General features: G+C 34.3%; 1 protein-coding gene across 1 annotated transcript in view; it reads right to left on the reverse strand.

Moving 5' to 3' along the window:
* FIG4 (polyphosphoinositide phosphatase FIG4) overlaps positions 1 to 26156 on the reverse strand; it is a 362814-nt gene that overhangs the window by 80201 nt on the left and 256457 nt on the right. The window contains exons 16-18 of the mRNA XM_090408874.1: positions 24203 to 24344; positions 21081 to 21139; positions 7135 to 7282 (exon numbers count right to left, since the gene is read on the reverse strand). Coding sequence (XP_090265000.1) covers positions 7135 to 7282; positions 21081 to 21139; positions 24203 to 24344 — 349 coding nt within the window. The remainder of the gene's footprint in view (positions 1 to 7134; positions 7283 to 21080; positions 21140 to 24202; positions 24345 to 26156) is intronic.

The raw sequence follows: 26156 nt of genomic DNA on the forward strand, positions 1-26156 counted from the left end.
TACACTTTGGAACATGAGGGTTTTTATTTACAGATGATAAAAAAATAGTAAAAAATTCTGCCACCAGGGGGAAATTTGATGCTATAAGTACATGGTTTGGGATTAATTAAACAGTAATGGCTAGAAGAGACACAACAAATCAATTTTTAACATCCATATAACTTACAGATCTGGTTCAATATGTCCTCCTTTCTGATGTTCTATGAACTGCATTCTGTGAATGACATTTTCTACAACAGAACACAACATATCAGCATTGATTTGCCTCACATGCTGCGTTATTTTGTCTTTCAAGGCTGCTAAATCAGGAACATGTTCTTCATTCACCAAGCATTTCAAATGGCCTGATAACCAAAAGTCTCAGAGGTTGAAATCAGGTAAACAAGGTGGCCATGCTATGGGAAATGAATGACTAATCACTCTGTGTTCTGTGAAGTGTTGTAACATTTGCTGTACTGGCAATCCAATATGAGGTGGTGCTCCATCCTGCACAAATATGGTGGAGTCAAGGCATCTTTGCTGCTGCAGTTGTAGAACAACAAAGTTGTACAGTATCTCTCGATATCTAACAGCAGAGATGGTTATGAAAACACTTCACAGAACACAGAGTAATTAGTCATGCATTTCCCACAGCATGGCCACCTCGTTTGCCTAATCATCAAGTGGAAAAGAAACCTCCATCAAACTGCAAAGAAACATATCCAATCTGCTATTATTGAAAAACAAACAGCAGATACACACGAAAGAGAAATTTTGAAGATACCTAGAGAAAGGAGATGTAAAAAAATGGGAAAGGATAAAAGAATATATGGGAGTATTGGAAATAATTCCCTTTAAGAAATAAGGAATGAATGGCTGTATTTCATGGATTCCTTATATGTTCAAGCTCCTATTGTGAAGTTTATACATCTTTACTGTTGTGAGTTTTGGATCTTTGAGTGAAGATTATATGAAAAGCTATTCTTTGTTTATTATTATTAAACAAGACCTCATGGAGTCAAAGACTTATCTAGGAGGTCCTTTTATCTCACACACACACATCTCATCATACCGTGTCTTAAACACATTCAAACTACTTGCAGAGACCACGCTCTCAGGCAAGGCATTCCAATCACTCACAACTCTGTACGAAAAAAACCTGCCTCTCACTCCCTTACTCACACCCTCCTTATACAGTTTCCAGGGATGACCTCTGGTTCTCCCCCGATCTCCCACTATTCTCTGCAGAACTTCTCCACCATTGATCCTATAACAACCCCTTACCAACTTGTAGGTCTCTATCATATCTCCCCTCTTCCTTCTCTCCACGAGACTCTGCAAATTACATTTTTTCAATCTTTCCTCACACTCAACATTCCAGAGGTCAGAAACTACCTTAGTCAGTCGCCTTTGGACCCTCTCCAACATCTCTTCATCCTTCTGAAAACCCGGTGACCAAATCTGGGCACAATAGTCCATGTGTGGCCTAATCAAAGCCTTATACAATGGAACAAGTATCTCCCTACTTCTACACGTCAGTGTCCTCCGCATCATTCCCAGAAGTCTTTGTGTTATCTTCACAATTTTGGTGGTGTCCCCTAAATTTCAGATCCCTATCCACCATCATCCCCAGATCTCTTATTTCCTCCACTTTCAACAATATATTCTCACCGAGCATAAATTCTGCATCCCATCTTTGTTTTCAAATTTTAAAACCTTACATTTTGCAACATTGAACTCCCATCCCCATTTTCTTGCCCAATCACTCAATTTATTCAAGTCTTCTTGCAAGGCCACAACATCTTCACTACTCTTTATGGTTCGTCCCAACTTTGCATCATCTGCAAACAACTGAATATCTCCATCCAAATCTTCACCAATATCATTAATATACAAGTTAAATAGTAATGGCCCTAAAACAGACCCCTGAGGCACTCCACTAGTGACCTTCCTCTTCCTGGATATTGCACCCCCATACACAACTTGTTGATACCTATCAGACAGCCAGTCTCCAATCTTCTTCTTCTTCTTCTTCTTCTGCAGCTTCTCCCACTTAAGTGGGGTCACTGTTTATTATGAGTCTCCTCCACACCTTCCTGTCTTGGGCTGTCACCACATCTAAGTTCTTCATCTTCAAGTCCTCTTCTACCAGCTCCCTCCATCTCTTCTTTGGCCGCCCATGCTTCCGCCTTCCTTGCACATCCATCTGCATGACCCTTCTTCCCACATATTCGTCCTCTCTCCTCATCACATGACCAAACCATCTCAACCTTGCCTCCTGTATTTTCGCTCCTAAGTTCGTAACTTTCACTGTTCCCCTGACATAGTCATTTCTCAGATGATCCTTTCTGGTCACACCGCACATCCACCTAAGCATTCTCATCTCTGCTACTTCCATCCTGCTAATGTTATTTTTCCTCAGGGCCACAGTTTCTATAGCATATGTCATAGCTCAGCCAGTCTCCAATCCAATGCACTAATCTAATATCCAACCCCATCTGCTCTAGTTTGACTGTCAACTTATCATGAGGTACTCTATTAAAAGCTTTTGCGAAATCTAAGTATATTACTGTGTATCCTTCTCCTCTGTCCAAGGAAGCAGTCACTTTATTGTAATAAGTAAGTAGATTACTAAAACATGACCTCCCTTTAGCAAATCCATGCTGTCCATCAAAGATAATACCATTGTTGTCAACCCAACTCTGGATCCTAATACTAAATTATGTGCAACTGATAGTTGTCAAGGAAAAATGCTGGAATTTTTCTAATTTCTAATTTTAAGAAAGTTTTAATTTCCATAGGCTCATGTGACTATGTGCAAGAAAATGTGTTGCTGTTGTTTTTCTTAGTGAACTTAAGTATTGATAAGAAATTTTTGTTTTGATGTTTCAGAGCATATTTGCCAAGTTTTTTGTGAATGTCTATTTGAGTCTCTGACCAAGATATGTTAACTTCTGCCTTTGCAATTATCTTGTATTTAATGCCAGAAGACTCAATGCTTTAAGGTTTTAAATGTGTGTGAGAATTAGTAGAAGGGTCATTCATATAAATTAGATAAATTTATTTTATATGCTGTGTTGCTGCTGTTTATATATGTATACTTTGTTAATAAAATATATAAAAAGAAATCTTAGTTTTTCATGTATGTAGCATTAGTGAAACATCTAATATATAGGCCTGGGGAAGAACCTGTAAAAAGTGTAAGGGGAATATATGTAAAATTCTAGGGGGGGGGGAAATATATATATATATGTAGAAAGTATTTTACCTTGAGTATAATAAATGTTAAGAATACTAAGCTATTTTAATATTCCAATATGTGCAGGTGCAAACTTGACTTGTTTGTCTGTTTGCTTACTTGGGAAATGGAGTAAAAACAGGTTTAAAATAGCTTGGTATTCTTAACATATATATATATATAAACTTAGAGAAAATTAATACTACAGACTCCACGGAAGTATCCATAATAATAATGATGATTAACACAACAGATATTTGGATTATAAGACCATAGGTTTAATACATATATGTACAAATTCGTCGACTAGTTTCACTAGCAAAACTGACTAGCTTTGTCAAGACTAAATGGTGAAAAAAAACTAATAAATGCAAAAAAAATGAAGGAATGCAGTAACAGTTTACAACGGTTAGACAACAAAATTGGAAGGCACCACGTGACATGGTATGCGTGAAGCGATATACTTCAGTCATTATTATAAATACGCGTTACATAGTTTTTGGTGTACTGTAGTTCCACTAAACTTAATGAGTTAATAAGATTTTTCCATATATCCTTTAATATTACTCCTTGGTTTCTATTAAGGTTGTTTCCTATTCGTAGGACCACTGCAGCTTCTTTAAATATTCGACATCTGTAATCTTCCTCCATGGCATTGAGCTGTTATCCCAATCTTTTATTTATTTCTATAATTTTAGAGGGGGGGGGGGGTTCCTTAGTGCAGGAGAAGCTGTGTGTAGATTTTTATTTTAAGCAACTCTAAACAGTAAATCATGTAAAATTTTCACTTTCTGTGTAATTAAATAAATGTGTTTCTTTATCATCATCATTATTCATGTTGAAAAGTTATATTTGGTCTTTATTAACTTTATTTACAACAGATATTTGGATTATAAGACTATAGGTTTAATACATATATGTACAAATTCGTCGACTAGTTTTGCTAGCAAAACTGACTAGCTTTGTCAAGACTAAATGGTGAAAAAACTAATAAATGCAAAAAAAACCCCGAAGGAATGCAGTAACAGTTTACAAAATTGGTAGACAACAAAATTGGAAGGCACCACGTGACATGGTATGCATGAGCGATATACTTTAGTCATTATTATAAATACCCTATATGTTGGTTTAGTCTCCCATAAAATAGCTAGAATTTTAAAATCTTATAACATCAGAGTGGTGTTTAAACAGACCGCTAACACTAGACAGTTTTTAAGATCCCCTAAAGAGTGTACCTTTTTTCAAATATGCAGGTGTTTACAGCATACCTTGTACATGTGGACTATCATACATAGGCCAAACTTCGAGAAGCTTAGAAATTAGACAGAAGGAACATGTCGGAGACATTAATCATAACAGAACAGACACCTCAGGTTTGGCGCATCACTTCTCAACCTCAAAACCACGCTATAGATTGGGATAACAGCTCAATGCCATGGAGGAAGATTACAGATGTCGAATATTTAAAGAAGCTGCAGTGGTCCTACGAACAGGAAACAACTTAATAGAAACCAAGGAGTAATATTAAAGGATATATGGAAAAATCTTATTAACTCATTAAGTTTAGTGGAACTACAGTATGCCAAAAATTATGTAATGAGTATTTATAATAATGACTGAAGTATATCGCTTCACGCATACCATGTCACATGGTGCCTTCCAATTTTGTTGTCTAACCATTGTAAATCATTACTGTATTCCTTCGTTTTTTTTTTTTTTTTGCATTTATTAGTTTTTTCACCGTTTAGTCTTGACAAAGCTAGTCAGTTTTGCTAGTGAAACTAGTCGACGAATTTGTACATATATGTATTAAGCCTATGGTCTTATAATCCAAATATCTGTTGTGTTAATTATAGTTAATAAAGACCAAATATAACCTTTCAACATGAATAATGATGATGATAAAGAAACACATTTATTTAATCACACAGAAAGTGAAAATTTTACATGATTTACTGTTTAGAGTTGCTTAAAATAAAAATCTACACACAGCTTCTCTTGCACTAAGGAGCCCCTGCTCCCCTCTAAAATTATAGAAATAAATAAAAATTGATGTAGCATTAAAGGAAACCTGATTGTGGCTAATGTCTTTGTGTTCTGTTTTACTCAACATTTGTTTTATTCAAAACTAGATTATCAGTTTCCAAATTTTTCTGACGAGTCAAATTTTTCAAAAGCCTCTGTAATGCAAAAATAGGGATAGGATTAGAGTTTTTTCCGATAACATCTTCTTGGGCAGTTCCTTGCTGCCATTTCAATAAATTCCTCCTCAATGGTAAGCTAATTTTCATGAAGGTTCACCAAATCATTTACATCTTCAGTAGACATCTAGATACAATCAATTTGTCTCGACCATAGTTGTTTACTTTTATTAATAAGGATTCAAAGCCTTCAAGGTCTTCAAGTTTCTTTCAAATTCTCTTTGAATTGGATTTGGAATGTTCATTCTAAGCATCACTAATGGTTTTTATAGCATCCATTGCCGAATTTTTGTCAGAGCTCTTGGATTGTTAGGTTACCTTCCTGGTTAACTGCCTTCATTCAGGCATGATGAATCACAGCAAGCTAAAAAAAAAAATGCAGATACATATATGCAATATTTTGCAAGATAAAACTCAGTAATTGGATACAAAAAAATAAACCATGCTGATTCAGTTATTAGAAATCATTCATACTAGTTAAAAAACATTTTATTTTCAATTGTACATGGTGCTCTCAGTCAGCAACCTACTGTTGAAGAATACACATACTGTTCACCTTACTACCGTGACCTGGCTTTTCATATGGTCATAATAAAAAATTTATACTAGTTGTAAAAGTCGGGGGGGGGGGGGGATGAGAGTTGTAAAGCAAGGGTCTGCAGTATATGAGCCTCCTACACACACACACACACACACACACACACACACACACACACACACACACACACACACACACACACACACACACACTTAAGAGCCTACACTTAACAGGTATCAATAACATACTTGTGTTGGAAACATTTGGGCTTGAATTCCAAATGGGATGCAAGGTAGGATTTAAATCTTTATAAAGGTTTTCCAACATAGTCTTATGGCAGGGTTGTTTCTCTCTAGACAGTTAAGTCTTTCTGTAGAAAGTGTTTTACCTTGGGTATATATTATGTTAAAGATACCATTGTCTGTTTGCTTACTTTGGAAAAATGATTAAAAAACCTAGCTTATAAAATTGCTTGGTATCTTTAAGTTAAGTCTTTCATTCTTGAAAACAGAAAAACCAGCAATAAAATACACACTTTGACAGACACAGCAGAATGTAGGAAGGATTAACTATCCAGTATAAACTTATATATTCATATATAAGTTATATATATTCATAAAACATACATATTCATATAATATATATACCTATATATTCATATAAAGATATGATTCATATAAAAATTATAGCATTCAGAACAGGTTAACTATCCTATATAAAAATAGGATTTGTATAAAAAATATACCATTCAGAGAGGATTAACTACCCTATATAAACCTATATACTGATACAGTCCTAATTAATTTCATATCATAATGTTAGGTTCATATGAAGCCAAGATACTTGTCCATGACAGACCACTAAACTTGCCATGCAAGATGATGCTGAATATATATGTGCTAATTCTTGATAAATGTTTTTATTTTACTTTTTAAGAATAAAAAAAAACATAATTTATTTACTTTTAAAAGTTGGCTGACGTACAGTCCAAAAGAGTTAAACAATAATTAAAAAAATAGACAGGAAAAATGTGATTGATATAAAAAAAAGTAGCTGGGAAAAATTGTGGATTGCCCTAGTGCCATAATAACAAAAAAGAATTACATTAAGGTCATTTCATATAAAAAATCATACTCTTCTAGAAATTTTTGATACCATTATTATGTTAATATACTTACCTAACTGAATGAAGCATGGTATAAACAAAGAAATCAGTAAGATTAGTGAATTCAAAAGGCCTATAGCGATCAAAGAAACCATCAATCCTTTCATCCAATGGATGGGTTTTAATAATATCAACAATTGAATCTTCAAGACCTTTCTTCACTATCAAAGAGAAAGAAAGAATACTTAATAACTTTTAAAAGACCACTAGATTATCATGATTCATGATAAAAGAATGGCACAAATCTACTAAAAAAAATCAGTTAGAATTCAACCAGATATAATTTAAAAAATTCACCCTGAAAACATTATGTCGTATAATAACACTTAATTCAACACTAAACATCCAATCATATTTATTAAAAAAATAAACAATTCCAATAAAAGAACATAAGGAACATCAATACTACATGCAAATAAAAATTAATAAATAAATAAAATTATCTACTATAAAAATAATCTACTAAAAAAAATCAGAATTCAACCAGATATAATTTAAAAAATTCACCCTGAAAACATTATGTCGTATAATAACACTTAATTCAACACTAAACATCCAACCAAAGTTATTAAAAAAATAAACAATTCCAATAAAAGAACATAAGGAACATCAATACTACATGCAAATAAAAATTAATAAATAAATAAAATAGCAGCTTTCACATCTACACCAATATTTAAAGCCATAACATAAACAATGTGTATAGCTACATAGTCATCAAAATCCAATGTGTTATTTCTAATGGAACTTCAACAAGTTAAATACATTTTACATAACACCTTCCATCATCACAAGAGTGGTATATGTTTGTGTATTTATCAGATCTGACATCTCATTTCACAAAATGCTCTATTCTTTTGATCTGCTAAAAATTTCTTTACTCACTGCATTTTGTTACACTTATTTGATGTTTTAATTACTCAAATTTGAATAACAACTCCATTCTGTTTAAATATTTATTTTTAAAGCTCAATTTTTTGCATGAAGCCATCTTTCTGGGGAACCCTGATGTTTAAAACTCAAACTATCTTTCCTAATCTAGTTTCACTAGTAAAGCAGAAAAGGGGATACCAATATGTTTACTATTCCGAATGAAACTATTTACCTATATTTCAGCTAATCATTACTGTTCTACCAACATGATTAACCATTTTCCTTTGACAGTTCTCCTTTCAAATATACAAGATGTCAGTTCTTTTGGTAACTCAGACAACCACAACCTCATCTCAGTTACTAGGTAATTCCCAGTGGTCTCCTATGATCTTGATGTAAAGGTTAAAACAGCAAATATTATTTTATCTTACCACTAAAGTAATTGTTCTCACATGGGAGTTTTTCTCTAAAATTTCTACATGATGAAGGTTTATATATTTGGATAGAGGATTGGACTAGCTGACAAATATCACAGAGCTATGTACGAGAGAGAAGTGTCCAAGAGAAGGAACATGACAAGTGGGGATTCTGCCTGAGCTCTGTCCCTTGAGCCATTATTCTTCACTCATTATGTTAATGATACTGGAAGTGAAATGAACATAAATATTGTTGTCTGCAGTGGATGCTAACTGGAATGACAGTTTAATATACTAAATGTGTCAGGTTTTAATCTTAGGAATTTAATTCAGTGGAAGCCTGTTTATTCTATCTGACAAATGTACTGGAGTTGGAGGATTAGAACAAGAGTTATGGTGAAGATTATTACCAATGGCGAGAAGGATGTTGACCAACATAGATAAGAAATGGGAGGGGGGGGAGCTTCATAGTATAAGGTTTTGATCAACTACCTCTTGTAAGTGTAAGATTGATATTAAAAAACTGGTCATCTGTATTCCTAAAAAAATAAAGAAACTTTACAAAAGGTACAGAGGCAGATAACACAGGTAATGGTAATATAAATTTCTCTGTTAGGTGATCACTTTAGCAAAGTATAAATTTTATAAATTTCATGAGCACATTAGCTCTCTGGATGCCAGGGATGAACTGAATGAAAGAATCAAAGTAAATGAGCTAGAAGTATTAAAGCTGCTATTATAAGAGCTTGGCTCAAATACAGCAGCTGGACTGGATGGGATGCTGGCATAGATGCTAAAGGAATGTGAAAAAATGCTTATCAATGTCACTCACATGACTGTTTAACTTGAGTCTCAGCACACACACACACGCACAAGATTCCTAATAAGTGGGAGGTGAAGATAATTTCCTCGTACAAGGGTGGAGCTAAGATTGATTTAGTAATTATAGAACAATTAATATCTCTGGTGTAGTCATATTGGAAAGGCTAGTTAGGAATTGCATTCAAAGGAGGACAGAAAACAGAGAGCTCTTCTAAAGAGGACATCATGATTAAGAACAGATCTTGCTTTAACAGTCTGCTCATGTTCTATAATAGCGACAGAAGATTTGGATAAGGGGAAATGGGTGTACCACAAAACGTCTGGATTTTTGCTAAAGAATTTGACAGGATTCTACAATGCAGGTTGTTACACAAACTGAAAGTAATGGGTTTGCAAAATAATCTTGTGACATGGATTGGAGAGAGAGTGGCTGATTGACAGGTATCAGTAAGTGAAGTATTGCAGTGCTGAGTCTATGAGGAGGAGGGTGACCAGCAGTATTTTTGCAAGTGAGCTATTGTTATCTAACATGTATATTAATAATATTGTGTGTGTGTGTGTGTGTGTGTGTGTGTGTGTGTGTGTGTGTGTGTGTGTGTGTGTGTGTGTGTGTGTGTGTGTGTGTGTGTGTGTGTGAGGGGGGGGGGCTTGATGTCATCTTCAGTTATTTGATGATAATGATGATGCTAAGTTTAGGAAGAGTGATAAGGAATGTAGCTGATAGGAAATTTCTTGAGGCTTATTTGAATAGATGGGCTGTAGGGGGCAAATAATGAGTATCAGTTCACTGCTGCATTTTGGATGGAGGAGATTCCATTGCAGGCTGAGTATTAATGGGAATTTGAGCAGGAGCACAGAGGAAGCCATAGATGAGGTTATTGTGGACAGTAAGTTAAAGTTTACAGGTCATATTGCTAAGATGGTTAAGTCATTGCATCAGATAACATCAGTGTTAATGAGAACACTAACTGATAGGAATAAGGACGTTATTCTCTCACTTTACAAGGCTTTTTGATAGACCCAATGTTGATTAAAACTCTGCCATGGGATCCTTAAGGGGGGGGGTCTCAATGCCAGTCCCAATCCTGGATAAAGGAGGAGGATCAGTCAGATCAGTGTCAATGCTCTGACCTTAAAGAAAAAACACGATTGTTATCTGATGCCTATACAATCAACAGCTAAAACATGCCAGCTCAGATGTCACTTGGATGAACAAGGTCTGCAATACCAATTGAGTGATTGGGGTTGGATCGAAAAGTGGGATACCGAAAGGAAACAGAAACTGAAGCTAACAGAACTATTATCAGTAGAAACATGGAATGTATGGACACTTTGGATGTCAGGAAAACTAGAATTACTTCGCGAGGAAATGAAGAGATATCGGTGTGATATACCAGGATTGGTGGATATGCAATGGACATCATGAGGATAAATGGATGCGAAGTCATATGGTCAGGGTATGACACCAAGCATGAAGCAGGAGTTGGTTTCCTTCTTAACAAAAAAGCTAGAAAGGCACTGTTAGATTACAAACCAGTCAATGAACGAATTATAGTAGCAAGATTTCAAGCAAAACCATTTAATATATCAATAGTCCAGATATATGTACTATTAAAAGATGTACTAATTATTGAAGGAGATTGGAATGCCAAAGTCGAAATTGATAATGATGGTTGGGAAAGCGTCATGGGAAAATATGAAGAAAGGAATGAACAAGGTGAAAAAATGTTAGAATTTGCTGTGGACCATGAGATGATGATCTGTAACACAAGATTTCAACAAAAGGCGTGTAGAAAATGGACATGACAATCAAATGATGGGAAACCACATGATCGATATGATTAAAAGAAGATGGATAACATCAGTATAGCAGTGTGTCAAACTTTTTAAGGTGTGAATATAGACTCGGATCATAGCTTAGTGATTGCAAACATTAAGTTGAAACTAAAAAGAAAATATAAGCCCCCATCATCAGAAATGAAAATACACAGCAAGAATAAGTGAGGCAGATATAGGAAGAAGGTACAGAACAGTGTTAGAAGAGAAACTTAAAAGTGTGAACAAAGAAAAAAAATTGAATCTAAGAGTGAAAGGATAATGAAGGCAATAGAAGATGCAATTGAAGAAACAATACCAGAAGAAGAGAAGATCAAGAAGTGGATTAGACAAGAAACACTGAAGTTAGTACAGGAGAAGAGAATGTTGAAGATAAGAAAGGATATATCAGAACAAATAGAAAAGCAATATGGAAAAAAAAGTGTCATGAGGTGAAAAAAGCAGTCAGAATGGATAAGATGAAATGGTTAGAAGCCCAATGCAATAATATAGAACAACAGCACTATGGAGAGCATAAAACTGGGGAGGTGTGCAAAATGATTAGAACTATTAATAGAAGGCGGCAACCAAAACAGATCACGATTAAAGATAAAAAAGGCAACGTATTGATGAATAAAGATAAAATTGTACAGCAGTAGACAAGATACTGTAGTGAGTTATATGAAGAAAAACTACATTTAGTTTTTGGTGGCAAAAGGATGGTTACAGAAATGCACCAACTATGTAATATGGTATGGAAAGAAGGGAAAATGCCAGAGGAGTGGGTGAAATTGATATTAGTGATATTATACAAGAAAGGAAATAAGCTAGAACGTAAAAATTATAGAACAATTGCTTAGACAAGTCACCTTGGTACGGTGATGATGATGATACTGACAGAAAGATTGAGAACACAATTGGAAGCATACCTTGCAGATGAGCAAGGTCAGGATTTAGAAACAATGGAAGTACAATTTAACAGATTTTGACAATGCAGTTAATAGCAGAGAAAGCTAGGAGAAAAAATAAAAACATATACATTTGTTTTGTTGATTTTCAGAAGGTATTTGACAGTATCGACCAGAAAGTGACATTAGCAGTGCTAGAATCCTGTGGAACTGATAGAAAACTAATAGCTATATTAAAAGATTGCAGCAGTTAGAATAGGTGATGATTTGGGGAAATGGTTTAGAACAAGCAGAGGTACTAGACAGGGGGACCCAATATCACCAATCATTTTCATCGCACATTTAGAAAGAGCAATGGATAAAATGAAGGAAGATGCAAAAGGAATGAATATCAGTACATGGGATGAGAGTTAACAATCTGAGATTTGCAGGTGACATTGTTATTATTGAAGAAGATGAAAGAGAACTACAAAAAACATTGAAACTGTTAAATGAGGAAGGAAAGAGATTTGGACTTGTTATGAACTTGGAAAAAACAAAGACAATGGTATTTGGTGAGAAGAACATGAAACAAAAGATACAAGTGGATGGAATTGATATAGAAAATGAAGAACAAGTCACATATTTGGGAAGTAAAATGACATATGATTTGGACTGTAAAAAAGAAATAAAGATCAGGCTTGCAAAGGGAAGAACAAATCTGAAGGCCATGGATAACATCTGGAAAAGTAAAGTGGCCAGCCTGCAAACAAAACTAAGAATGCTGGAAACATGCATCTTTAGTGGTGTACTGTATGGATCTGAAACATGGGTTATAAATAAGGAATCAAGAAAAAGAATTTTGGCATTTGAAAGAACTTGTTACAAGAAGATTCTAAGAATAGGATGGGTACAGAAAATTACAAATGAAGAGCTCTATCAGAAGATACAACCAAAGAAGAATCTAATGCAGAAGATTATAAAATGAAAGTTGCAATTATTTGGATACATCTGCAGAATGAGTGAGGACTGGAAGATAAAGACGTCATGTTTGGTATTATGGTGTAAACAGAAGAGGTAGACCATACAGAGAATGGATAGACGATATTAAGAACTGGTGTGGAATGGGTGTACAGAAACTGCGACACTGTGCACTGGAGAAAGAAAGGTGGAAGAAGATAGCGAAGGAGGCATCAGACCACCAACGGGCAGTGAGCCCATAGTTCGTGATGATGATGTTGATTAATGTGCATGCATAAATATGGTCACTTTATTCCCAAGGAGATAGGGAGATAGTTTAAAAAATTCACTAGCAAGCAGCCGAGATCACAACTAGCTTTTGGGATCATGCATATGAGGCCAGATTGTGGGAATGTGATCTTCAATGTTTGAGGAATGGATGGAGCAGAGCAGATATGACAGAAACACACAAATTAGTAAGGGGATTCTTACAGTACAGACAAGAGTGAATTTATGGATAGCAGAGGTAGAACTCAGGGTCATTCTGGAAGCTAGCTAGGGATGTTGTAAGGAAGCACTTGAGGTTAAGATTTTCTCATGGCAGGTGATGAGTGTCAAATGGGATACCATTAGATGTCGTGAATCTTCAGTAAATATTTTTAGGGAGAGAGAGAGAGAGAGAGATGCAACAGCTATTTAAGTATGACTGTCTAAATGGACCCTTTCTCAATGAGTCTTTGTACTCCTTGGAAATGCATTCTTAATAATACTGGGAAGCAGAACCTTGCTTAGAGGAATGACAGAAAGAATGAAAACTGAAAATTTTCATAAATAGGAGAAGATGATATGACATATATAAAAGTTTTAAAGAGATATTTAATATAATGAACATTGATGAAAGATATTTGAAAGAGTGAAACAAAGAGAGAGAAGACAAATGGCATTTCTAGCAGTTGCACAAGGGAATGAAAAATTTGTGGATGAAGAATTGCGCGCGCGTGTGTGTGTGTGTGTGTGGAATGCATTTTAGAGGGAGAGGCGAGAGTACAACATGGTAAATGAATTTAAAAATCTTTTAACTCTATGAAGATCATGTGGTAATATGTATTTCATAATACAGAATATAAAAATCAAACTTTTTTCCTAAAAACATTTCAGAATATTTTCTTACAAGTGCAAATCCTCCACTTGACAAGTATTGTTCAATGATTATTAAAAAAAAAAAAAAAAAAAAAATTCAAGCACTTGCCAGGCAATATCTAGTACAATGATGTGGACAAATATCAGAATGGGGAACTTGACAATGAGACTTATTTGTACTTATGGTCCCACATAAGGTTCTGCAAAGAATAAATCGAGGAATTTTTTGAGACATTAGTGAAAGCATCTGGCTCCATGAAAAAGGAAAAGTTGGTCCTTGTTAGAGATCTAAACAGCAGAGTAGGAAATGAATAGACATATAGAAATGGATTGGGAAACCTCTGAGAAAATTGCAAAACTAACAATAATGTCTGGTGGATTTCTGTTCAGGACATGGATTAGTTATTAATAATACCATGTTTCAATATTAAAATATGCACAAATGCACACAGAGGAAGATGCAAGAAATAAGGAACAGTCTCATTGATTATGTTATAGTTGATAGAGATGTTTTCCCACTGGTACAGTACACAAGAGTATAGAGAGGATTTGAAATAGGAAGTAATCACGATTTAGTTTTGAGCAGGATAAAATTGAATTTCATATTGAAAAGAAGAGTGTGTAAGAAAGTTTTAAAGCAAATAAAGGTTGAGCAGCTTACAAAGGTGAACTGTAGACTGAAGTACACAAACATCATTGGAGAAAAAAATGAGAGTTTGAAAACAAGAATCAAACCTTAGAGACTCAGTAGCAAATCCTGAAGAAAACATCAATTGATTCAGCCAGAGAGAGGCATGTGGTGAGGTGAGTGTAGTAAGTAGAGAAAAAAAAATCAAAACTCCATGGTGGACTCAGGAAGTTAAAGAGGCAGTGAATGTAAAAAAAGCATATTGTAAGTTCTGGCAAGTAAGTCAGCTTGTGCTCTTGGAGAATACAGAGCAAAATGTAAGAAAGTGAAACACTGTGCAAAACTAGATAAACAAAAATAATGGGAAGACTTTGGTAAGAACATAGAAAATAAATATCAGGAAGGTGGCAAAATATTAAGGAGGCTATTGAAAAAAGTTTAGAAATGGAAGAAAAAGTACTGTAAAAGGAATCAGAGATGATAAAGGTGACATGAAAACTAAAGATATTCTAGATGTCTGGAGTAAATACTTTGAAAGACTGCTAAATGAAACAAGCAGTATCAGCATGATGGTAGAAAACTCCCAACAGGAATGCAGTCAGGAATACATATCTATACTTGAAGCAGAAAAATTCATCAAAAACACGAAACGTGGAAAGGCAGCTGGAGAAGATGAAATTCAACCAGAACTGCTCAAATATGGAGGTATAAAAGTTTTATAGTGGCTGCACTGCATAATTCACAAGGCCCTGGTTAGAGGGTGAAATTTTTTAGACATTTCTCAAGTATACTTGCATAAATCTTACAAGGAAACTCAATAGGGAAATACCTCTGCAATTCTCATATTCAGTTTTATTTCCCTTTTTATAGATGGGTACTAACTATAAGAGCTCTACCCCAAAGTTAGTACCTATCTATAAAAAGGGAAATAAAACTGAATGTGAAAAATTTTCCTATTGAGTGTTCCTTGTAAGATTTATGCAATTATACTTGAGAAACGGCTTGTCAGGATCAGATTTTCACTTTAAGACAAATAGTTGAGAAATCTTGGGAATATAATAAGGATTTGTATTTATGTATTGTTGATCTGGAAAAGGCATGTGCCAAGGTGCTTTTCAAAACTCTACAATTATATGGTGTAAATGGGACATTATATTAAGAAAATATATAGTCAGCAGTTGGACTTGAAGTACAGGAAGATGGTTTGACACAAAATCAGGTGCGTGACAAGGGTGCCATTAACTCTACTGTTATTCATTATCTATTATGGATCACATTATGAAGGAAAGTGGCATTAAATCTGATATCAAAATTGGTGATGTTAATCTTAGATCTTTACTTTATGCAGATGATGTTATACTTCTGAATAAATTCATTACAAGTCTGCAAAATTTCCTGACTAAATTGAATAATTGTTATAATAAATTTGGTATGAAAATCGGCAATAAAAAGACAAAGACAATGAAAATAGGCAGAAACATTGAAAATATCAACTGTATCCTGAATGGTGTATTCTATAGAACAAGTAAAACATTTCAGCTATTTTACAAAATTTTTAATGAAGATGGTAAATTAAATATGGAAATAGACAACAGAATTAGTAAAGGTGGTATGGAAGGAAGTCAGCTGAATAAATTTATATGGAATAAGAAAGAAATTAGTCAAAACATTAAATTAGCTGTATACAAGAAGATGTTCAAACCAATTTTAACTTATGGATCTGAGAGCTGGGTTGGAAATAAAATGCTTGATCAAAGACTGCAGATCTCTGAAATGAGAGTTCTGAGAAAGATTACTGGAGTGAAACAGATGGAATCAATATTAGTATCACATTAACAATAAGGATATTAGGAAAGAACTTCAGGAATGTGTTAGTAGAGCTAATCTCAGGTGGCATGGTCACTTAAACAGAATGGGAGAGGAAAGATTAGCAAAACAAGTGTTCTTTGCCAGGTTAGCACTGAAAAGACACAGAGAAAGACCAAGATGGAGATGGATTGATATATTAAAAAGTGTCTTAAAAGAGAGAAATATATGCTCTGATAATATAAGAATCTTGACAGATAACAGATTAATTTGGAGGAAAATTGTTGATTGGAAGTTAGTAATGGTGTAAATTTTTTATGTAGTACTATCATAATTATCCTATACACCCTCTGAGGATATATATCAGGAATTTGATGATGATGAAAATTATAATAACAGTTAACAACTCTAGTGAAAATATTTGAACATAAATAACAAGGGAAAGTGTGCATTTGCTATTATGTTGGCTGCTCATTTGTGGATTGTTGTATACTACTGGGAGATACAAGTATGTTGCGATGAATTAGTGACGACCAAAGTTAATGTTAAATCATCCCTTATTTTTACTGCACTGTAGAGGATGTTTCATCACTTCAGCTGATTCTTTGAATGTGCTTGAGAAAAAAACAGTAATCTACTTGGAGCATTTTTGTTTCAGTTGCATGTGCTGCTAGTCCTGGTTTGTGTATCTCTCCATATCTGCCTACATATAATATAAACCACAACTACAACTGAACTTATAGACACCTGATTTTTTAAGTGATGGATGGGGGGGTTAGAAGGTTTCAGGTGATTAGATACCATGTTGATTGGGTAGAAAGCTACCTTTATATTTTGTTAACAAAGCAACTTTGCTATTTTGTCTGATTGAATGTATGTATGTATGGGAGAATCACTGCTCTTGCTTGGTTTTCCTGTTCGTCCAGTTGCTTTGGAGGTTGATGAAGTAGGATTTTTTTTATTAATGTTCTATTGTAGTCATTTTTCTGTATGATTGAACTCAAGTATTCTAGCATTTGATTCCTTTTTGCAATGTTAGTGGAAATTCTGTAAGCCCTATCACATAAGGTATGGACGATGCCTATTTTTTTGTGCCAGGTGGTGATTGGATGTGGTATATATTTCCTGTGTTTGTTGGCTTGCTATAGACTGAGAAGTTGAGTGTGTTTTGTTCGGATACCTCAATTAGCGTATCGAAAAACAGTAAAGATCTGTTTTTTTTTTCTAACTCAATGGAAAATTTAATTCAAGGATGAAGATTGTTCAGGTAGGTGACAAAATCCTCTTAATTGAATGAATATTTTGAACAGAAGGAAGGACTACCAATGTGTTCTCCCCTCTCTCCCTTGTTAGCAAATCTATTCATGAACTGGTTTAAAAAAAAAAAAAGCCTTTCAGTATCAAGGAACATAACCTAAAATTTTACAAAGATATGTCAATGATATTTTCATCATCTGGCTCAGCACTATTATCCAATTACAAGATTTTGACACCTACCTCAACAACTTTCATCCTTTGAATTAAATTCACCACTGAATTAGAAACAAACAGATCTTTACCGTTTTGGATACACTAGTTGGTAACCAAATAAAATGCACTCAACTTCTCAGTCTATAGGAAGCCAACAAACACAGGATGTTACCCACATACAACATCCCATCACCACTCAGTGCAAAAAATAGGCATGAATCTATTCCTTAGATGATAGGGCTAACGTAGAAAAAAGGAACGAAGGGCTACAATACCAAAGTTTAATTCTACCAAAAGAAATGGATATAATAGAACATTAATAAAAAAAAAAAATGCCACACCCACCTCCAAAACAATCAGAGGAAAGAAAACGAAGAATTTAGGGGAACAGTGATTCTCCTATGCACTACAATCAGTCACAAACAAAATAGCACGGTTGCTTTAAACCACCACATCTGCCACTTAAAAAAAACCAGACATCTAAAGATCAGCTGTAGTTGTGGTTTACACTACAGGCAGGCCTGGAGAAGTACACCAATCAGGAATGGCAGTACATACAACAGAGACAAAACGTTAAATGGTATGGCAACAAACAAAATGCTCCAAGTAGAATACTGTTTTTTTCTCAGAAGCATTCAAAGAATCAGCTGAAATGATGAAACATTCTCTAAAGTGCAACAAAAAACAAGAGATGATTTTACATCAGTTTGATCTTCACTAATTCATAATGACACACTTGTATCTACCAGTAGTATGCAGCAATCCATGAATGAGTAGCCAGCATAATAGCAAATACGTGCTTTCCCTTGTTATTCATGTTCAAATATTTTCACTACAGTTATTAACTATTACTTGTTTTTTATTTTTTAGTTTATTCATATAATTAACCTCTTGTCCACACATGGCACTGATGTGCTACAGGTTTGGCAACCTTTCATGTGTGGCAATACTATGTGTGTGTGTGTGTGTGTGTATAAGTTATTTGCATTATCATTACCAACTCTCATTATATAACAAACTCACTCCCTCAAAAAGTCCTGATCAAAGCTTCAGAGATGCTATGTTATTCTAAAGAAAATCAGCAAAATATTTATTATTATTATTATTATGGGCAACTCCAAGGAGTCCTTAGACTCACTGAGGGAAGCTAAACATCATGTTAAGAACTATTCAGCATTTGTACAGTATCTATCATACTTTGCTTTGAACTAATTAACAGCCATGGCATCCAGAACAGACTCTGGCAGCTTATTCCACTCATTCACCACTCTCCAAGTAAAAAAGGAGTTTTAACATTCTTGCTAACTACACTCTTGCTCCATTTCCATGAATGGCCCCTAGTTCTCCCACCACCAGACCTGTTCCTCTGAATTAATCTTGTAAAACCCCTCAGTAATTCGAATGTCTCAATCATATCACCCCCTATTCCGCCTATCAACCAATTTCTGTAACCCACAGATCTTCAACTTGTTCTCATAAGGTTCATTCCATAGACCAGCTACCATCTTGGTCACTCGCCTCTGGATCCTCTCTACTTCCTCCCCATCAAGAAAAAAATCCCTGGTACCCAGATCTGGGCACAGTAGTCTAGATAGGGTCTTATCAAGGCTCAATAAAGAGGAACAATAACCTGCTTGTCTCAGCTTGTCAAAGTATTCTTCAGTAACCAAGTGATCTGATGAGCTGATTTAACTGATTCAGTTACCTTCCTACCATCAGCATTCCTTAAAGTCATTCTGCCGTATACATTTTTTCTTTTACTTGCAGCACAACAAAAGAACTATTTGGGATTCTCTTTAGCATGCATTGCCAACTTCCTTTCATAATCTGCTTTTGCTTTTCTTACCACAGTAGTTACCTTTCTGGCCTGTGCTTTGTACTATCCGTGTACCTGCAGGTCACCTTTCTCCTTAAATTCCCTCCACAATTATTTCTTTTTTTTTTTTTGCAGGTCCAGCTTAATGGTGTTATTCATCCATTTAACTCCCACTTGATTTACTATCTTGACTCTAGGTATGCAGTCAGCCATTACCTCCCTCAAACACTCCTTTACCACTTCCCATGCACTATCAACATCCAGCCCTTGCAGTTTTACATGCCATGGCAATGATCCAAGCAATCTCCTAAGTTTGTCATATTTACCAGACAGTAATTCCACATAATACCTTGTCTTAATTGAAAATACCATACATTTAGCCACCTCCCAGGTCAAGACCTTATGACCATTCTTACCAATTGGTGACAACGTGGTCATATTCGTTATAGTCAAAGTCTCAGATGCAATTACTAGATTGAGCACTTTAGAACTCCTAGTATATTCCATTACATGCTGTCTCAGGTAGTTATCCCTTAGTAACTGCATAAACTCCATTTCTTTCCTCCCATGTGTCCTCTCCTCCTTCCAATTTATCGTAGTTGAGAGCTGTATAAAACAAACTACTTGATAGAATGACTTGCAATTTCACATGGATGCTTATGACAGCCAACTTAGAAAAAAAAAAATCTTGCCGATAGTGTTGCCATCTATGGTCGAGGCCGAAAACTTTTCAGACCACCCCTCGTATGAAAGTAGTATAAGCCTGTTATACTACTTTCATATATAAAGAAATTAAACATTTATTATCTGGCTTGAAGAGACACAAACTACAGTTGTTGTTGGGGAAAATTCTGCCATCACTGGAAGTCATACCCAAAAAGTATGGCTGTTTCTTCCAGTTGAAGGAAGCACTTAGTAATTTCAGTTTCTATATATAAAACAGTTAAGTCCATAATACAGCTGACTCTCACCACAATAAATTCATAGGGATGGACTTTTCAAAATTTTGTTACAATGAATGAGTAAGTTGGAGTTAGTCACCTATATGATAGTCAACTATGAAATGCTATATTCCATTTGTGCAAACAGGCCTTGTGAATACACACATTCAGACATAAATACTTATTACTGGTAAGAAATGCAAAGTTAACCCACCTTGTTCTTAATTATTATTCCACTAGTAAAGCTGCATTGTTATCTACCAACCATTATGTTGAAGAGACAAGAAGAAATGAAAGGGTAATAAAACTCTGCTTTGATATTAAATTAAATTGCAGAATTTATTTTAGTGAACATTCCTTGTTATTTATAAATCAATAATGATACCTTCATCATAGCTACGTGGTAAATATTCTGCCACTTCTGGATCCCACCAGCATGTATATCTGCAAGTAAAAAAAGAAGAAACATGAATCAAATTTATGTACATCCATTCTGGAAAGTCTGATATGAAAATAAAGCAAATAATAAAAGAAAATAATAATAAAATACCGCCACTGCCATCATCACCAGAGTCGTTTCCTAGCATGTTCTGTCAAGAAGTATAGAATTACTATGACATCCAGAAAAATTACGGTTCGTTAATAATTTCCTGAAATTAAACTTGATCCAAATTGGTCTATTAATTTGTCTGATCTTATATTGTTTCAAGTTTTGCTAATGTTTTACCTCCCATTCAGTTCAAATGATGGGACAACAAGCCTCTGATTTTCTCAAGAACTTAAAAAAAAATAGTGATTAGAGATTAAAAGCCACATTTCATATGGCCTTTGATCTTTAATCAACTGTTTATTTTTTTTCTAAATCATTTCTCAGATCCATATGTTAAAGGTGAACTGACACTGTTTTGTCTCCTTCTAGTTTGTTTGCTTGATTTCTCTCTTGTTCCATATGATTTTATTTAACTGGCTGCCACCATAAAATATCAAATTTTATATCCATGTAACAACTACTATTATCTATAAAAATTATACATAAAGAGTTAAATTATTTGATTTGTTCTAAGAATATAGATGCTTTCTGACCTATTTGTATCACCATTTTAATGCCGATTTTCATACCTAATTTTTACAGCATTATTTAGTTAGTCTTGACAAAGACATTGTAGAAGTATATTAAAAAGACAATATCCGTAGAGAGAGAGAAAAGAACTGAGCGAGAATGATTTATTTTAATATTCCCTAACTTAAAGATGTGATCCACATAGATTAAAAACCAATGACAATAGCATATAACTTTGCCTTATGCTTTAAATATTCATCCATCTTCTATAAATTCTGCACTTTCCTTGGACTGACTTACGACTTTAGCCACTCCTGGCATAAACACATCGTATTCATAGCCTCCTCTGCATCCAAAAAAACTAGGTATGCTTTTTCACTGAGGACATTTCTCACCTGACAACTCTTAATACTATACAAATCACAATTGGCCCTAGGTTAGAATACTATTCTTATATATGAGATGGTGCACCAAAAAACTACTTTAAAAAAATGTTTTGTCCAGAAGAGGATGATTCAGTTAACTCGTGACTCTTCTTTTAGAAGGATAACCTAACCACGATTTTCTAGTATATTCTATCAAGGAGTGCAGAATTACTACAATATCCAACAAAATTAAGATTTTTTTGTTAATAGTTTCAACAATTTTGTACCAAATTGGTCTATTAATTGTGTCTATTTATTATTATTATTTCATGACACCTCCAAGGAGTCCAAAGACTCATCGAGGGAGAGCACCTACTCTATGGATCTCCACCACTTAATTCACCAACTTCATTAACTGCCACTACCATCAGCATCTACACCAATGCCATCCACTGCTGCCCACCACCACTAGTATTTTTTGTCTGTAAATTGCATGTATTCTGAAGGCCGATTTGTCTGTATGCGGGATGAAAAACTTGAGTTTCCAGGAGGAAAAAACCCTGCTATCTCCATATGAGTTAGTAAGGGGGTATTTACAATATAGACAAGTGAGATTTTGCAGCTTATAGATGATGGAGGCAGAACTCATGGGTCATTTCTGGACCAGGCAGAAACCTTAAGAGAGCAAAAACTCTTGTTTTCAGTACTAAGGAACTCGAAGTGTCAGAGAAAAGTATTTTTTGTAAGCAAACTCTCAGTTGGTGCATAAAGTATTTACTAAAATAAAGAGCCAAACGACTTCGTTTCAGCGATGCACAATTTTATAAATCATCGAAGTGTCGGAGAGGTAATAAATAAATAAAATAAAATAAATAGTTAAGTATATTCATTATCTAAATCATAGGTGGCCAACAACAGGCCCAAGGGCCGCATGCGGCCTGTAATGTGATTTTGTGCGGCCCGCGGCAGGATAAAAACTATATTAAATTACATGTATTATTAATTTAGCTATTGGTTTCGACCGCAGATTTTCTGATTGATATACTAGTTATATTCATTATTTCTGATGATGGAAACAATTTATATTCTCAACACGGAATCAAAATAGCTTTAAAAGATTACTCAATTTATAAAATCTACTGCTTCTCTGTGCGAGTTGTGGTAGTGGGCGTGGTAGATTTCTATGCGCTCCAGAGTAATGCATCATTGAAAGTCACTTGCTCTGCTCTGGTTACAGAAATATGTGATTAAATTTAATTTAACAACTTATATTTAAATCAATCAAGTATTTTATATTGTTCTCCCAGTAGTAAAATGATTTAACAAATATAGTAATTCAATACATATAACTATTGCCTTGAAAAAATGCAGAGTTTATTTTTATTTAAGTTCTGTCTAAAAGTGTGTGGCCCGTGACGCTACCACTCATCATATATTGGCCCTCGTATAGAATGAAGTTGGCCACGCCTAATCTAAATCATACTTGACAAAAAAATTATATTCTTGTTTTCATCTTTTAGTTTTCCATGTGAAGTCATGTGAAACAAAAGTTTTCATGTGAAGTATCTTCATGACTAAGCTACATGCGTATAGACAGTAGTTAATCTTACAAGTTGCTTGCGTATTCCATAATGCAGAACACATTCCTTTCTCATGCATATATAATAACAATATACTTCTTCAAGTAGTCCAAGGATTCATTGAATGAGGTTATCTAATGGTAGTTTATTGCACACACAGTCACCACTTACTGAAAAGAATCTGGACCTCATATACTTCCTAATCACACCCTTATGCAGTTCGTAATAGCTGTTAGGCCAGTGAAACTTTATCGAAATGGACCAATAAAAGGCAAATATAAAGATGCTTAGGCGGTGCCTATGTCTTCTATATGATCCATGCTAGGGCAACTCGTAAATGTCAGCGAGCGTATTCCTGTAAGCTCTCTGGTCAACTTCTTTATGAAACTTTCAAAGTTTCTATGTTCGGCTTTGAAATATTGCTGGATTTAATATCCACTTGATTTATAGAATATATTTAACATATGAATGGACAGAACTGAATTTCAAGGAATATACATACAAATTTCTGTGACAGACAAGTTGTCCTGCTGCTACAGGATTGTGAAGATAGTAGTCAGTTGGAAGATCCCAAAGAGGACAAGTATGCTCCCCTGCTTTGTATACTCCAAGAAACAGATTAATAGCATTCTGCTTGTCAGCATCTAAAATAAATAAAGAAAATTTTGTTCTCATATTTAGTACATTAAAAAACATCCCAATGAATTATGATCAGCAAAGTTTATATTAACATGAGCTATCTACACAAATCACTTGGTGTAAAGTTTGTTAGCCAAAGACAAAATTAATGCAAATAAAATGTTCTATTGTAGTTTTTATTTACCCCCTTCCCCATTTTATTTACTTTATATTGGAATTTGGTAGTGTTTGCATTAGTATTAGTGATAAAAAAGTTTACAATTGTTCTTAATTCTTAATCTTCAAATTTTTCCTTAATGCTTGAGTCACATATTCACATGAAATCAAAATGAGAAAATCTTTACTACCCCAATCAGTGTTACTCATGCAATGTAATGACTAGTTACATTGCATGAACTCTCAGTAAGCTAATAAATGAAATCAAAGTGGTCTTCAAAACTAGAATTCCAGATTATTACTACACCATTTTCTTTTTTAATAGCCTTGAAATAAATCCATAATATGATGTTATTCATAACAGATCATAGAATATCTAACAGAACCAAATTTTACAAAATCTTTAAGTGATTTCCAATGAGCAGCTCATGCTGAGATATGCTTTGATGACTAAGATTCAAGATATAGTTCTTGTTACTATATCGTGAATCTTCTTGAATTTTCGCTGTGAATTCTACAATGAATTCACAGCAAAATTAAATCACATTTTATATTATTATATCCAAAATATTTGTCCCTTTCTATGTTTTTCATTTTTTTACCTTTTTTTAAAAAAATATAAATCAAAGTTTCTTTCCACTTTTTTTTTTTTTTTTTTGGTATCAAGAATCACTACTATGACATTTGATTGCAGTGAATTGCTAACTACTCTTATTATATCAATCATTAGGATCAAATCAAATGAACCAAAACTTGACTGGCAATAAGTGATTAAAATCTAAGAGTTAAATATTATAAATTTGTAAATTTCATTCAATAAAGATATTCAACAGTTTGTAGTTTGCTAAAGTTGAAGAATTAAATTCAGTTAATGAAACAACCAGAACCTTTAAAATTTCTTTTCATACCAGAACCTTTAAAATTTCTTTTCATAAAAATGCCCAAAAAAGAAAATTGTCTTTTCTTCCTGAGAATACAGGTCACATCATTCAACCAAATCTGAATACAGTTATTTATATTGCTATCTTGAAAATTTCAGTCAATCAGACATAATTAAACAGAAGTTGTAAGTGGGAGTTATATCCTTTGCAGGTCAACATTGTTCATCCAATTTCAACAAAATCTGGAATACAGCCATTCTGAGATTGAGGTCCTCTGAAAAATTAGATCTGAATGGGCTATAATTAAGTGAGGAATATGTGAGTAATAACACCTTTTTTTTATAGACATCTCTTTAAATTGCATCGACTTTGAATATAGTTGTTTTGTTTGTTGCTTCATCTTTTTTGTAATTTCAACTGAATTCCTCAAGCTAAAATGAGGGAATTTTTTGTGTGTGTTGTGTGTGCGAAGGGAGGGGAAGAGACAGAGAGTATGAAGATAAATTGCTTTTCTGCAGACCTCCAAAGGTCATATGATTGTTTTCAACTAAATTTGGAATACTGCTGTTTTGTAAATTGCCTAATGTCTTCTGGGAAATTCAATCCAACTGGACTAAATGAGAAATTCATTTGAGGATGGCTTCTTCCACAGGTTTTATAAAGTAAAACCTGTGGAAGAAGTGTGGTTAGTGTAGCTGCTCTCCAGCCAAAAGGCTGCGGGTTTGAAACCTGCCATGGGCATGGATGTTTGTGATTGTCTGTGAAAACATTAGTGGTGGT

This window comes from Typopeltis vanoorti, chromosome 19 (assembly GCF_054136105.1).
Source record: "Typopeltis vanoorti isolate ZY-2024b chromosome 19, IOZ_Tvanoo_1.0, whole genome shotgun sequence".
Lineage (NCBI taxonomy): Eukaryota > Metazoa > Arthropoda > Arachnida > Uropygi > Thelyphonidae > Typopeltis > Typopeltis vanoorti.